The sequence below is a fragment of the Labrus bergylta genome, chromosome 16 (assembly GCF_963930695.1).
Source record: "Labrus bergylta chromosome 16, fLabBer1.1, whole genome shotgun sequence".
Taxonomy (NCBI): Eukaryota; Metazoa; Chordata; class Actinopteri; order Labriformes; family Labridae; genus Labrus; species Labrus bergylta.
This window is the reverse complement of record NC_089210.1, coordinates 5,711,053-5,727,558: the sequence shown is the minus strand read 5'-3', so window position 1 is coordinate 5,727,558 and position 16,506 is coordinate 5,711,053. Positions and strand designations below refer to the sequence as shown.

The window sequence follows — 16,506 nt, the reverse complement described above, 5'->3', positions numbered from 1 at the left end:
TGTATTAATCTAAAATGTGGAAAATAGTTAGAATAAAGAAAACCCCTTCCATTAGTATGTGTTCCCTAGAGACAGCTTACAGTAGTTATATTATCATAATATAGTGTTCTGTATTATTGATAATAATATATTACTATTATGGCCAAACTTTTGACTGGTAGTGTATATATATGAATAAAGGAAGAACAAAATGATGTGGAGTTCTCAGGGATTCTTTTTTTTATTCAAAAATTAGGTTTACAAAAACATGAAATGGTTATATGATCACAAGATATCAATTATGAGTATAACTTCACCTTTAATGAGCCCACACATTTAAGCGCTAAGGGCCCATTTATTCAAGTTCCCTTTGGAGAGACAATTCAACTGTATTGATTTCTCCTACAGACAACTGTTTCAAATTCAATTTGAAAATGAGTCTGGCTCAGCGAAAGGTTAAAAAAAATACAACATTCACGAGAAGAAAAGTGGCACTGAAAGTTGCTTAATGTCATAATAATTACATACATTTTTAATTTTAACAGTGTTTGATCCTGAACAGTAATCTTTAAGCAAAGTGCAATTATCATTTCTTTGTTGGATCATACATTAAGTTGATATCAAATCTTATTGCTCAAGTTGCTAAAAAAAAAAAAAAAAGGCCAATCATCCCTGAAGACTACTGTATTACACATACAGTGGGGGGAATTTCCATTTCCGTTTGTTTTTGTTTCTTCATCTCCATCTCCATCTCCATCTTCAGCTCACTCTCCAACTCTGGATGAAATGGCGTTTCCAGGATAGCTTTGTTTTTCTCTGATTTCTGCAGACCTTCTATCAGGGAGTCGTGGATTTTCTGCCAGGCGTCGATCTCTGAGCGCCACAGTGCCGCTCTGGCTCTGATGACCTGTGAGGCCTCGGTCTCGCTGCCTTTGGACAGACTGATGCTGTCTTTACAGATGAAGAAGACATCCATGCCGAGAAAAAGAGCATTCAGCCCGATGAGACCGGCTCTGACGGACTGGGAGAAGGCAAGAGGCCCTTTGATTGCTGCCTGTCCGATATCTGGGATGTCTGCGGCCACCTTTGGCACGTTCCGAAAAGCTTGACCAGCATCAACAAGTGCATCAACACCTCTTACAATGACACCACCTTTGATAAGCACCTTGCCCACTCCCAAGACTACATCTATCTGACTTGCTTCCATTCTGGCGTTAGTTTGATCGCTGACTTTCTTCAGACAATCCTGGAGACTCTGGAAATCCTTCATGAACCCCTCGAAGACCTCAGTGGCTTTCTTTTGTTGTGTACTGTTTACTCCTAACTCTGTCGCCGTAGTGACAAGGCCATTGACCCCGCTGGTGACACTAAGCCCTATCCCAGTCATGGTAAGAGCCAGAGACACTCCAGCTGTTACAGGAATCAATGCTAAACCAATGATGGAAAGCACGCCTCCAACCGCCCCCACTGAGCTGCCCACCACACGGGAGATCTTTGCCCCCTTATTCATGGAGTCGAGCTGAACAGCAATCTCCTCCAGTCCATCTAGAGACTGCAGCAGGCGAGGTAGACAATCTCTGAACTCGTCGAGGAAGCCAAAGCAGTCATGAAACAAGTACACCAAAGAGAAGTGCTGGTTCATTCTGATGAAGAGAGAAAACAGGAAATGAATAAAAGGATATTTAACATAATAATTCACAACTGTAACTGAGGTCCTAACTCCTTGAACTCTTTAAAGCTCCTGTGAAGAGTTTTTAGGGCGCGGTCACACTGGCATTCTGTACCGTGCCCAAGCACGCTTCACCTCTAAAGTCCAGTTTGTTTGACCAGTGTGACCGCTCCATGCCGTGCTCAAGCACGGTACACTTACTTGGCCATGGCACGCTTCGGAGAGGTGTGCTTCGTCACAGTACAGTTCATGCACGATCATAAGCAACGTTAACAGCAAAATATCACAACGGCAAAAAACTGTCAAACTGAAGCGAGGGGTACAGTTATCTAACTGAAGGTGCACAATGTCGATATTAAAATGTTTTAATTAAGGAGCTTTAAATAAAGACGACTTCATTACTCATCATGGTGGTATTTAAGACATAAATAAGGGAAACATGAACAGTTTAGCTGACCAAAGAAGTTGACAGTGGGCTACAAGAGTGTTGAAAAGATGAAGCCTGATATGAGGTTAACGTAACACCAAATGGCAGTGAAAAAATACATTAATCCTGCATTTTACCTTTGAAGGCTCATTTTGTCATCTCCAATTAGTTAGATATCATCATGGATAATTTTATGATTTTCTTACAATTTATCAATTATTGCAGAATCGCTGTGTCATGATATCAACGTTATCTTGGGCCACCTATTGTGTATCCTGAGTATACCCTGACTGTATTACTTAAAATGACCAGAATGCATACATATGGAATGATGCTGCTAACCTGATGTCATCCAGTTGATTGATGTGATAGAGCATCCTCTCCATGTCGTCTTCTGATAAATCCAAATCCAGGTCTACTGCAGATTTCTTGATCATGTTCAGGTCGAAGTCACTGGAAGTGCTTTTAAAGACACAGTTATATTTACTCACTGAAACCGACTTCTATTTAGAAATAAATAAAGATTTTCTTTTAAGGAATGACGGTTTACCTTTTCTCCAACAGTCCACAGATCCTCTGGGTGGTCTGGATGTATTTGTCCAGCTGATACGCCAGCACTTCCACATTCTGCAGTTTGGGCTGGAAGAAGACCCTTGCATCTCTTTTAAACTCAACGAGCAGAGGGCAGACCAGCCGTGCAGCAGCGATCACATCCTGAACATGATCGAGGCCGACCCCCTCTGGCAGGTGCAACACCACCTGCCTCCCCTCCATGAACACATGAAGTGAGGTGACTGCCAGCTTCTCTACCGCATCCAGGAAACAGTGGAGCTTCTCCAGTTCCATCAGAGTGTCCTTCAGCACAGCAGCCAGCTCCTTCTCCAGCTCTTCCAACCTGCTCTTTGCGGTCACCTGTGTCACCTTGCTCTTCATGTACTCAAGAAAGGCTTTTCCTTTTTTCTCTGACTGGCTAACATGGCTGATGTTTAGGTCGATGCCGTCAGCCCTGTCCTTGATGTCCATCATCATATTTAACTCTGACTCCCTCTCTAGCATCCATTCAGGGGCCCTCTCACAGAATCCTCTCACTGTGTGGATGTGGATGAGGGTGTCTGCAGTGTAGCGCAACAAGGCCTTCTGGAGCTCCTTTCTGTATGAAAAGGGAAACCAATCAACCCAGTGTAGTCTAGTTTTTTTCCATGCATAACTTTTCTCAGGGCTTTTGTTTCGGTTTTAATTGAAGTTGCACAATATGTCCACCAGATGTCGCCAAAGCGCATAAAAAAATCACAGTGCTAAAACTGTTCTCGCTGTTAAATGAGTTCAACGTTTTAGAAGACATTATTCATGCTCTAATAAGGCAGCATTTGGGATATTGTAAAGCTATCAGTTGATTCAATAAATCAGAAATAAACCCAAGTTTATTTACATTAAGTTACATAATTAAAAGCTGAAATTTAGGACATGGTCTCCCACTGTTTGTCGTCCTGAATAGTAAATATATATATAAATATATATATATATATATATATATATATATATATATATATATATATATATATATATATAAAAATTAGGACCTTTAAGTCAGTGTGAAAAACAAACTCAAAAGGATTACATACTGTAGGCTAGATGCATGTTGTGCACTGGGGGTTAAAAGAACAATAAAATGTCGCATCATTCTTGTCTGAACAACTTCACAAGATTTTAAAAACAAAATTGATTGCGTATTCAACATTTAAAGAAACACACAAAAATCAAACACTTGAAGGCAGCTCGTTGTATCTCAACGTACAGTTTTCTTTTATTCTTGCAGTGGCATGTATTTATAATTTCCTATGCAACAGTAGTAACAGCTGCAGGGTTCCTTACCTTGACGGGGACATCCTGTTGCCTCTCTTTATGCTGCTGTCTTCTGTAACTTTACTGGGCTCTAAAATGAAAATAGAAACTATAGATCATACTTTTTTATTAAAAACGCCCCTGTCGAAAAAAAGGGCTTGCATCTATGAAGGTTGATATGTTGCAAAATAGGAGAGCTTGTAGAATGTGATGTGAGAACTTGAAGGAGAAAAAAGGTGAACTCGTATGTAAAAATGTTTACTTGTATAAAAAAATCCACTACTTTTGCTGCAGAAGAAATTGTATAATTCGCAAGGGATTGTGGGATAGGTAGTCCCTTGACTCAGGACAAAAAATATGTACACAGTCTTGTATCTTTGCCTTTCTCTTCTTAAAAGTAACTTGAGTCGTTATAGTGTTTATACTGTTAATGCAAGTGTTGCACTGTCTTGCAGTTTGTGGTTGTGGTGAATACATAAAGTGCATCAACTGGAAATTAACTTCTCATTGGCCAATTCCCCCCACACGCAGACACAGCGAGGGGGAAGGGGGGGGGGGCATTTCTACAAGTACAAATTTATTTTGCTACAGACGTCTCGCAAAATGTGTTGCAAAACCCAAGCAGCGCAGATTCGCGGATTTTTTTTATCCAAGTAAACATTTTTACATACAAAGTTCACTTTTTTTATCCTTCAAGTTCTCACATCACATTCTACAAGCTCTCCTATTTTGCAACATATCAATATTCATATGCAGCCGCCTGATTTACTGTCACTGATCCTTCTCTCATAACTTTCTGCAGCTCTTGCACATTTTCACTGAGGGGAATGGTCTGTCCTAAATTCCCTAATCACACTCCTCTCACCAACAACCCCACTCCAATAATCTCCGTTTTTACCGATGGACCAAACTCAGTCTGGAAATAATGGTTTCGTTTTCTGAGTCTCGAGAAAAGTATAATTCAAATCATGTAAGTGTTAAACGGGCAAACGGAGAAGACTCCCCTCCCGGTCCGTTATCTCCTCACTCACTCTCCCATACGCAAAAAACCGCTTTACTCCTCAACACCGACTGACTTTTAGAATTCTGATCTTGATCTCAAAATTCTTAAATTAAAGTCTGAATTCTGAGGAGAAAAAGTCCAAATAAACAAAACAAATGTAAGTGGCCCTAATCCTCTTTCGTTCGTTTTGATTTAAAGGCTTGTACTTAAATGCTTGACATGTGTTTCTTAATAAATAGAAGTTCATGCCTGTGTATGTATGCATTTCTTTTCTAAACAAAAATGAAATGAAATGTTTTTAATGCGTATTCAACATTTAAAGAAACACACAAAAATCAAACACTTGAAGGCAGCTCGTTGTATCTCAACGTATAGTTTTCTTTTCTGCTTGCAGTGGCATGTATTTATAATTTCCTATGCAACAGTAGTAACAGATGCAGGGTTCCTTACCTTGACGCGGAAGTCCTGTTGCCTCTCTTTATGCTGCTGTCTTCTGTAACTTTACTGGGCTCTAAAATGAAAATAGAGACTATAGATCATACTTTATATTAAAAACGCCCCTGTCGAAAAAAAGGCTTGCATCTATGAAGGTTGATATTTTGCAAAATAGGAGAGCTTGTAGAATGTGATGTGAGAACTTGAAGGAGAAAAAAGGTGAACTCGTATGTAAAAATGTTACCTGTATAAAAAAATCCACTACTTTTGCTGCAGAAGAAACGATATAATTCGCAAGGGATTGTGGGATAGGTAGTCCCTTGACTCAGGACAAAAATGATGTACACAGTCTTGTATCTTTGCCTTTCTCTTCTTAAAAGTAACTTGAGTCGTTATAGTGTTTATACTGTTAATGCAAGTGTTGCACTGTCTTGCAGTTTGTGGTTGTGGTGAATACATAAAGTGCATCAACTGGAAATTAACTTCTCATTGGCCAATTCCCCCCACACGCAGACACAGCGAGGGGGAAGGGGGGGAGGGCATTTCTACAAGTACAAATTTATTTTGCTACAGACGTCTCACAAAATGTGTTGCAAAACCCAAGCAGCGCAGATTCGCGGATTTTTTTTATCCAAGTAAACATTTTTACATACAAAGTTCACTTTTTTTATCCTTCAAGTTCTCACATCACATTCTACAAGCTCTCCTATTTTGCAACATGTCAACATTCATATGCAGCCGCCTGATTGACTGTCACTGGTCCTTCTCTCATAACTTTCTGCAGCTCTTTTCACTGAGGGGAATGGTCTGTCCTAAATTCCCTAATCACACTCCTCTCACCAACAACCCCACTCCAATAATCTCCGTTTTTACCGATGGACCAAACTCAGTCTGGAAATAATGGTTTCGTTTTCTGAGTCTCGAGAAAAGTATAATTCAAATCATGTAAGTGTTAAACGGGCAAACGGAGAAGACTCCCCTCCCGGTCCGTTATCTCCTCACTCACTCTCCCATACGCAAAAAACCTCTTTACTCCTCAACACCGACTGACTTTTAGAATTCTGATCTTAATCTCAAACTTCTTAAATTAAAGTCTGAATTCTGAGGAAAAAAAGTCCAAATAAAAAAATAAAAATGACAAAAAAAGTCAACCCCCCCCCCCCACCAAAAAAACAAAACAAATGTCAGGGGCCCTAATCCTCTTTCGTTCGTTTTGATCTAAAGGCTTGTACTTAAATGCTTGACATGTGTTTCTTAATAAATAGAAGTTCATGCCTGTGTATGTATGCATTTCTTTTCTAAACAAAAATGAAATGAAATGTTTTTAATGCGTATTCAACATTTAAAGAAACACACAAAAATCAAACACTTGAAGGCAGCTCGTTGTATCTCAACGTATAGTTTTCTTTTATTCTTGCGATGGCATGTATTTATAATTTCCTATGCAACAGTAGTAACAGATGCAGGGTTCCTTACCTTGAAGTCCTGTTGCCTCTCTTTATGCTGCTGTCTTCTGTAACTTTACTGGGCTCTCTTCATTTTATCTGCGTGGCTAAAATGAAAATAGAGACTAGAGATCACACTTTATATTGAAAAGCTCCGTAGAAAAAAACTTCACATGACGCCCCTGTGTTTGGTTTCGCTTTCATCTCTCCATGTCACGAGATGGAGTCACACCCACGTAGGCCTACATTCATACGTGTCTTTCTTTTGTTGTGTACTGGGATGATCGTAAGTGTACCTGGTACCGTAACAACTCAGATTAAAGATCGATGATGGACTGTGTAGTTATATCTTCACATCTCGACACTCCAGTGAAGAGAGGAACCAGAGCTGTCAGCAGCTGATTCCCACCTGGAGGCGAGATGGATCAGGTGGTGGGGCAGGCTGCCGGACAGACCTGGTAAACCTAAACGTGTCCTAAATCCACTTTGGTAATCCTTTAAAAGTCCCTTACTCTCTACATTAGATTTTAATCATTCATGTATCATTGTTTTCATAGTTCTTCCCTACACAAGATGTCAGTACAATTGGTTTATGACTTTCTGCTGAACTTGAATCATTGCCTGGTTTGCATTTGGGGACAATTCATGACTCTTTCCAATGGGAGGGTAAACATCCCTCTTCCCATATCTTATTATTTTTAAATAAATGTAAATATTTATTTGCCCTTATCACTTGATTTGATTAACAAACAGTCACTGACCTGATGTCTTCCATGGTGATGTTTTTCTATATTTATTCAAAGCTTGATACAGTTCTGTTAAATAAAGTCAACAACATATTGAATCATCATCCCTCTCATCCTGCAAAGCTTCTACATTTCTTTATATTGTTTTCCTCTCTTTCACTCCTTTCCTCATTACTCAAACTTTCGTGACTATGGAATTTAACAAATGTCCTTACCAATAATTCTGCCTTTTCCTAAATGTATAGGCTATAACTACACTGTAATTGATCTGGATCTTCTCCCATGTTAAGTCTTTCATATCTCCACATCCTCTTCCTCCGCAGTAACAACATTTAATAGTAGGCCGACTGTTAAAAAAAAAAAAAAATGGTCCTAATCCTCTTTCGTACATTTTGATCTAAAGGCTTGTGCTTAAAAGCTTGACATGTGTTTCTTAATAAATAGAAATAGTGAAGTTGATGCCTACGTATGTATGCATTTCTTTTCTAAACAAAAATGAAATTAAATGTTTTTTAGTTCTATTGTTTTTATTTATTGTTTTATAGTTTTTGTATTAATCTAAAATGTGGAAAATAGTTAGAATAAAGAAAACCCCTTCCATTAGTATGTGTTCCCTAGAGACAGCTTACAGTAGTTATATTATCATAATATAGTGTTCTGTATTATTGATAATAATATATTACTATTATGGCCAAACTTTTGACTGGTAGTGTATATATATGAATAAAGGAAGAACAAAATGATGTGGAGTTCTCAGGGATTCTTTTTTTATTCAATAATTAGGTTTACAAAAACATGAAATGGTTATATGATCACAAGATATCAATTATGAGTATAACTTCACCTTTAATGAGCCCACACATTTAAGCAATAAGGGCTCATTTATTCAAGTTCCCTTCGGAAAGACAATTCAATTGTATTGATTTCTCCTACAGACAACTGTCTAGGGGAGGAGTGGGGGGGGGGGGGGGGTACACTGTGAGGGGGGTTGCAAGATGCCTTCCGAAAGCAAAGTCAATTTGAAAATGAATCTGGCTCAGCGAAAGGTTAAAAAAAAATCCAACATTCACGAGAAGAAAAGTGGCATTGAAAGTTGCTTAATGTCATAATAATTACATACATTTTTCATTTTAACAGTGTTTGATCCTGAACAGTAATCTTTAAGCAAAGTGCAATTATCATTTCTTTGTTGGATCATACATTAAGTTGATATCAAATCTTATTGCTCAAGTTGCTAAAAAAAAAAAAAAAAGGCCAATCATACCTGAAGACTACTGTATTACAATTTTTTTTCCTTCCTTTTCCATGTTTTCATTCTCTTCATCAGGGTGAATTTCCATTTCCGTTTGTTTTTGTTTCTTCGTCTCCATCTTCAGCTCGCTCTCCAACTCTGGATGAAATGGCGTTTCCAGGATAGCTTTGTTTTTCTCTGATTTCTGCAGACCTTCTATCAGGGAGTCGTAGATTTTCTGCCAGGCATCGATCTCTGAGCGCCACAGTGCCGCTCTGGCTCTGATGAGCAGTGAGGCCTCGGTCTCGTTGCCTTTGGACAGACTGATGCTGTCTTTACAGATGAAGAAGACATCCATGCCGAGAAAAAGAGCATTCAGCCCGATGAGACCGGCTCTGGCGGACTTGGTGAGGGCAAGAGGCCCTTTGATTGCTGCCTGTCCGATATCTGGGATGTCTGCGGCCACCTTTGGCACGTTCCGTAAAGCTTGACCAGCATCAACAAGTGCATCAACACCTCTTACAATGACACCACCTTTGATAAGCACCTTGCCCACTCCCAAGACTACATCTATCTGACTTGCTTCCATTCTGGCGTTAGTTTGATCGCTGACTTTCTTCAGACAATCCTGGAGACTCTGGAAATCCTTCATGAACCCCTCGAAGACCTCAATGGCTTTCTTTTGTTGTGTACTGTTTACTCCTAACTCTGTCGCCGTAGTGACAACGCCATTGACCCCGCTGGTGACACTAAGCCCTATCCCAGTCATGGTAAGAGCCAGATACACTCCAGCTGTTACAGGAATCAATGCTAAACCAATGATGGAAAGCACGCCTCCAACCGCCCCCACTGAGCTGCCCACCACACTGGAGATCTTTGCCCCCTTATTCATGGAGTCGAGCTGAACAGCAATCTCCTCCAGTCCATCTAGAGACTGCAGCAGGCGAGGTTGACAATCTCTGAACTCGTCGAGGAAGCCAGAGCAGTCATGAAACAAGTACACCAAAGAGAAGTGCTGGTTCACTCTGATGAAGAGGAAAAAGAGGAAATGAATAAAAGGATATTTAACAAAATAATTCACAACTGTAACTGAGATCCTAACTCCTTGAACTCTTTAAAGTTCCTGGGAAGAGTTTTTAGGGCGCGGTCACACTGGCATTCTGTACCGTGCCCAAGCACGCTTCACCTCTAAAGTCCAGTTTGTTTGACCAGTGTGACCGCTCCATGCCGTGCTCAAGCACGGTACACTTACTTGGCCATGGCACGCTTTGGAGAGGTGTGCTTTGGCACGGTACAGTTCATGCACGATCATAAGCAACGTTAACAGCAAAATATCACAACGGCAATATATTGTCAAACTGAAGCGAGGGGTACAGTTATCTAACTGAAGGTGCACAATGTCGATATTCAAATGTTTTAATTAAGGAGCTTTAAATAAAGACGACTTCATTACTCATCATGGTGGTATTTAAGACATAAATAAGGGAAACATGAACAGTTTAGCTGACCAAAGAAGTTGACAGTGGGCTACAACAGTGTTGAAAAGATGAAGCCTGATATGAGGCGAACGTAACACCAAATGGCAGTGAATAAATACATTAATCCTGCATTTTACCTTTGAAGGCTCATTTTGTCATCTCCAATTAGTTAGATATCATCATGGATAATTTTATGATTTTCTTACAATTTATCAATTATTGCAGAATCGCTGTGTCATGATATCAACGTTGTCTTGGGCCACCTATTGTGTATCCTGAGTATACCCTGACTGTATTACTTAAAATGGCCAGAATGCATACATATGGAATGATGCTGCTAACCTGATGTCATCCAGTTGATTGATGTGATAGAGCATCCTCTCCATGCCGTCTTCTGATAAATCCAAATCCAGGTCTACTGCAGATTTCTTGATCATGTTCAGGTCGAAGTCACTGAAAGTGCTTTTAAAGACACAGTTATATTTACTCACTGAAACCGACTTCTATTTAGAAATAAATAAAGATTTTCTTTTAAGGAATGACGGTTTACCTTTTCTCCAACAGTCCACAGATCCTCTGGGTGGTCTGGATGTATTTGTCCAGCTGATACGCCAGCACTTCCACATTCTGCAGTTTGGGCTGGAAGAAGACCCTTGCATCTCTTTTAAACTCAACGAGCAGAGGGCAGACCAGCCGTGCGGCAGCGATCACAACCTGAACATGATCAAGGCCGACCCCCTCTGGCAGGTGTAACACCACTGGAGCTTCTCCAGTTCCATCAGAGTGTCCTTCAGCACAGCAGCCAGCTCCTTCTCCAGCTCTTCCAACCTGCTCTTTGCGGTCACCTGTGTCACCTTGCTCTTCATGTACTCAAGAAAGGCTTTTCCTTTTTTCTCTGACTGGCTAACATGGCTGATGTTTAGGTCGATGCCGTCAGCCCTGCCCTTGATGTCCCTCATCATATTTAACTCTGACTCCCTCTCTAGCATCCATTCAGGGGCCCTCTCACAGAATCCTCTCACCGTGTGGATGTGGATGAGGGTGTCTGCAGTGTAGCGCAACAAGGCCTTCTGGAGCTCCTTTCTGTATGAAAAGGGAAACCAATCAACCCAGTGTAGTCTAGTTTTTTTCCATGCATAACTTTTCTCAGGGCTTTTGTTTTTGTTTGTTTGAAGTTGCACAATATGTCCACCAGATGTCGTCAAAGCGCATAAAAAAATCACAGTGCTAAAACTGTTCTCGCTGTTAAATGAGTTCAACGTTTCAGAAGACATTATTCATGCTCTAATAAGGCAGCATTTGGGATATTGTAAAGCTATCAGTTGATTCAATTAAATCAGAAATAAACCCCCAAGTTTATTTACGTTAAGTTACATAATTAAAAGCTGAAATTTAGGACATGGTCTCCCGCTGTTTGTCGTCCTGAATAGTAAATATATATATATATATATATATATATATATATATATATATATATATATGTGTGTATATATATATATATATATATACACATATATATATATATATATATATATATATATATATATATATATATATATATATATATATATATATATATATATATATATATATATATATATATATACATATATATATATATATATATATATATATATATATATATATATAAAAATTAGGACCTTTAAGTCAGTGTGAAAAACAAACTCAAAAGGATCACGTACTGTAGGCTAGATGCATGTTGTGCACTGGGGGTTAAAAGAACAATAAAATGTCGCATCATTCTCGTCTGATCAACTTCACAACATTTTAAAAACAAAATTGATTGCGTATTCAACATTTAAAGAAACATACAAAAATCAAACACTTGAAGGCAACTCGTTGTATCTCAACGTACAGTTTTCTTTTATTCTTGCGATGGCATGTATTTATAATTTCCTATGCAACAGTAATAACAGCTGCAGGGTTCCTTACCTTGACGGGGACATCCTGTTGCCTCTCTTTATGCTGCTGTCTTCTGTAACTTTACTGGGCTCTAAAATGAAAATAGAGACTATAGATCATACTTTTTATTGAAAACGCCCCTGTCGAAAAAAAGGCTTGCATCTATGAAGGTTGATATGTTGCAAAATAGGAGAGCTTGTAGAATGTGATGTGAGAACTTGAAGGAGAAAAAAGGTGAACTCGTATGTAAAAATGTTTACTTGTATAAAAAAAATCCACTACTTTTGCTGCAGAAGAAACGATATAATTCGCAAGGGATTGTGGGATAGGTAGTCCCTTGACTCAGGACAAAAATGATGTACACAGTCTTGTATCTTTGCCTTTCTCTTCTTAAAAGTAACTTGAGTCGTTATAGTGTTTATACTGTTAATGCAAGTGTTGCACCGTCTTGCAGTTTGTGGTTGTGGTGAATACATAAAGTGCATCAACTGGAAATTAACTTCTCATTGGCCAATTCCCCCCACACGCAGACACAGCGAGGGGGAAGGGGGGGAGGGCATTTCTACAAGTACAAATTTATTTAGCTACAGACGTCTCACAAAATGTGTTGCAAAACCCAAGCAGCGCAGATTCGCGGATTTTTTTTATCCAAGTAAACATTTTTACATACAAAGTTCACTTTTTTTATCCTTCAAGTTCTCACATCACATTCTACAAGCTCTCCTATTTTGCAACATATCAACATTCATATGCAGCCGCCTGATTTACTGTCACTGGTCCTTCTCTCATAACTTTCTGCAGCTCTTGCACATTTTCACTGAGGGGAATGGTCTGTCCTAAATTCACTAATCACACTCCTCTCACCAACAACCCCACTCCAATAATCTCCGTTTTTACCGATGGACCAAACTCAGTCTGGAAATAATGGTTTCGTTTTCTGAATCTCGAGAAAAGTATAATTCAAATCATGTAAGTGTTAAACGGGCAAACGGAGAAGACTCCCCTCCCGGTCCGTTATCTCCTCACTCACTCTCCCATACGCAAAAAACCTCTTTACTCCTCAACACCGACTGACTTTTAGAATTCTGATCTTAATCTCAAACTTCTTAAATTAAAGTCTGAATTCTGAGGAGAAAAAGTCCAAATAAAAAAATAAAAATGACAAAAAAAGTCAACCACCCCCCCCACCAAAAAAACAAAACAAATGTCAGTGGCCCTAATCCTCTTTCGTTTGTTTTGATCTAAAGGCTTGTACTTAAATGCTTGACATGTGTTTCTTAATAAATAGAAGTTCATGCCTGTGTATGTATGCATTTCTTTTCTAAACAAAAATGAAATGAAATGTTTTTAATGCGTATTCAACATTTAAAGAAACACACAAAAATCAAACACTTGAAGGCAGCTCGTTGTATCTCAACGTACAGTTTTCTTTTATTCTTGCGATGGCATGTATTTATAATTTCCTATGCAACAGTAGTAACAGATGCAGGGTTCCTTACCTTGACGCGGACATCCTGTTGCCTCTCTTTATGCTGCTGTCTTCTGTAACTTTACTGGGCTCTAAAATGAAAATAGAGACTATAGATCATACTTTTTATTAAAAACGCCCCTGTCGAAAAAAAGGCTTGCATCTATGAAGGTTGATATGTTGCAAAATAGGAGAGCTTGTAGAATGTGATGTGAGAACTTGAAGGAGAAAAAAGGTGAACTCGTATGTAAAAATGTTTACCTGTATAATAAATCCACTACTTTTGCTGCAGAAGAAACGATATAATTCGCAAGGGATTGTGGGATAGGTAGTCCCTTGACTCAGGACAAAAATGATGTACACAGTCTTGTATCTTTGCCTTTCTCTTCTTAAAAGTAACTTGAGTCGTTATAGTGTTTATACTGTTAATGCAAGTGTTGCACTGTCTTGCAGTTTGTGGTTGTGGTGAATACATAAAGTGCATCAACTGGAAATTAACTTCTCATTGGCCAATTCCCCCCACACGCAGACACAGCGAGGGGGAAGGGGGGGAGGGCATTTCTACAAGTACAAATTTATTTTGCTACAGACGTCTCACAAAATGTGTTGCAAAACCCAAGCAGCGCAGATTCGCGGATTTTTTTTATCCAAGTAAACATTTTTACATACAAAGTTCACTTTTTTTATCCTTCAAGTTCTCACATCACATTCTACAAGCTCTCCTATTTTGCAACATATCAATATTCATATGCAGCCGCCTGATTTACTGTCACTGGTCCTTCTCTCAAAACTTTCTGCAGCTCTTGCAGATTTTCACTGAGGGGAATGGTCTGTCCTAAATTCCCTAATCACACTCCTCTCACCAACAACCCCACTCCAATAATCTCCGTTTTTACCGATGGACCAAACTCAGTCTGGAAATAATGGTTTCGTTTTCTGAGTCTCGAGAAAAGTATAATTCAAATCATGTAAGTGTTAAACGGGCAAACGGAGAAGACTCCCCTCCCGGTCCGTTATCTCCTCACTCACTCTCCCATACGCAAAAAACCTCTTTACTCCTCAACACCGACTGACTTTTACAATTCTGATCTTGATCTCAAAATTCTTAAATTAAAGTCTGAATTCTGAGGAGAAAAAGTCCAAATAAAAAAATAAAAATGACAAAAAAGTCAACCACCCCCCCACCAAAAAAACAAAACAAATGTCAGTGGCCCTAATCCTCTTTCGTTTGTTGTGATTTAAAGGCTTGTACTTAAATGCTTGACATGTGTTTCTTAATAAATAGAAGTTCATGCCTGTGTATGTATGCATTTCTTTTCTAAACAAAAATGAAATGAAATGTTTTTAATGCGTATTCAACATTTAAAGAAACACACAAAGATCAAACACTTGAAGGCAGCTCGTTGTATCTCAACGTACAGTTTTCTTTTATTCTTGCAGTGGCATGTATTTATAATTTCCTGTGCAACAGTAGTAACAGATGCAGGGTTCCTTACCTTGAAGTCCTGTTGCCTCTCTTTATGCTGCTGTCTTCTGTAACTTTACTGGGCTCTCTTCATTTTTATCTGCGTGGCTAAAATGAAAATAGAGACTAGAGATCACACTTTATATTGAAAAGCTCCGTAGAAAAAAACTTCACGACACCCCTGTGTTTGGTTTCGTTTTCATCTCGTCACACCCACGTAGGCCTACATTCATAAGTGTCTTTCTTTTGTTGTGTACTGGGATGATCGTAAGTGTACCTGGTACCGTAACAACTCAGATTGAAGATCGATGATGGACTGTGTAGTTATATCTTCACATCTCGACACTCCAGTGAAGAGAGGAGCCAGAGCTGTCAGCAGCTGATTCCCACCTGGAGGCGAGATGGATCAGGTGGTGGGGCAGGCTGCCGGACAGACCTGGTAAACCTAAACGTGTCCTAAATCCACTTTGGTAATCCTTTAAAAGTCCCTTACTCTCTACATTAGATTTTAATCATTCATGTATCATTGTTTTCATAGTTCTTCCCTACACAAGATGTCAATACAATTGGTTTATGACTTTCTGCTGAACTTGAATCATTGCCTGGTTTGCATTTGGGGACAATTAATGACTCTTTCCAATGGGAGGGTAAACATCCCTCTTCCCATATCTTATTATTTTTAAATAAATGTAAATATTTATTTGCCCTTATCACTTGATTTGATTAACAAACAGTCACTGACCTGATGTCTTCCATGGTGATGTTTTTGTATATTTATTCAAAGCTTGATACAGTTCTGTTAAATAAAGTCAACAACATATTGAATCATCATCCCTCTCATCCTGCAAAGCTTCTACATTTCTTTATATTGTTTTCCTCTCTTTCACTCCTTTCCTCATTACTCAAACTTTCGTGACTATGGAATTTAACAAATGTCCTTGCCAATAATTCTGCCTTTTCCTAAATGTATAGGCTATAACTACACTGTAATTGATCTGGATCTTCTCCCATGTTAAGTCTTTCATATCTCCACATCCTCTTCCTCCGCAGTAACAACATTTAATAGTAGGCCGACTGTTAAAAAAAAAAGTCAGTGGTCCTAATCCTCTTTCGTACATTTTGATCTAAAGGCTTGTGCTTAAAAGCTTGACATGTGTTTCTTAATAAATAGAAATAGTGAAGTTGATGCCTCCATATGTATGCATTTCTTTTCTAAACAAAAATTAAATTAAATGTTTTTTAGTTCTATTGTTTTTATTTATTGTTTTATAGTTTTTGTATTATTCTAAAATGTGGAAAATAGTTAGAATAAAGAAAACCCCTTCCATTAGTATGTGTTCCCTAGAGACAGCTTACAGTAGTTAAATTATCATAATATAGTGTTCTGTATTATTG

General features: G+C 38.8%; 1 protein-coding gene and 1 pseudogene across 1 annotated transcript; both read right to left on the bottom strand.

The window, feature by feature from the left end:
- Positions 1-196: 196 nt before the first annotated feature.
- On the bottom strand, positions 197-3,961 carry LOC136176989 (uncharacterized). Its single transcript, XM_065964773.1, has 4 exons — positions 3,948-3,961; positions 2,626-3,225; positions 2,418-2,537; positions 197-1,622 (listed from the first exon to the last, which is right to left on the bottom strand). The coding sequence occupies exons 1-4, from the start codon at positions 3,959-3,961 to the stop codon at positions 659-661; spliced, it is 1,698 nt and encodes a 565-aa protein (XP_065820845.1). The 3' UTR covers positions 197-658.
- A 4,330-nt stretch (positions 3,962-8,291) lies between these two features.
- Positions 8,292-11,559, bottom strand: LOC136182977 (uncharacterized; annotated as a pseudogene).
- Positions 11,560-16,506: the final 4,947 nt, after the last annotated feature.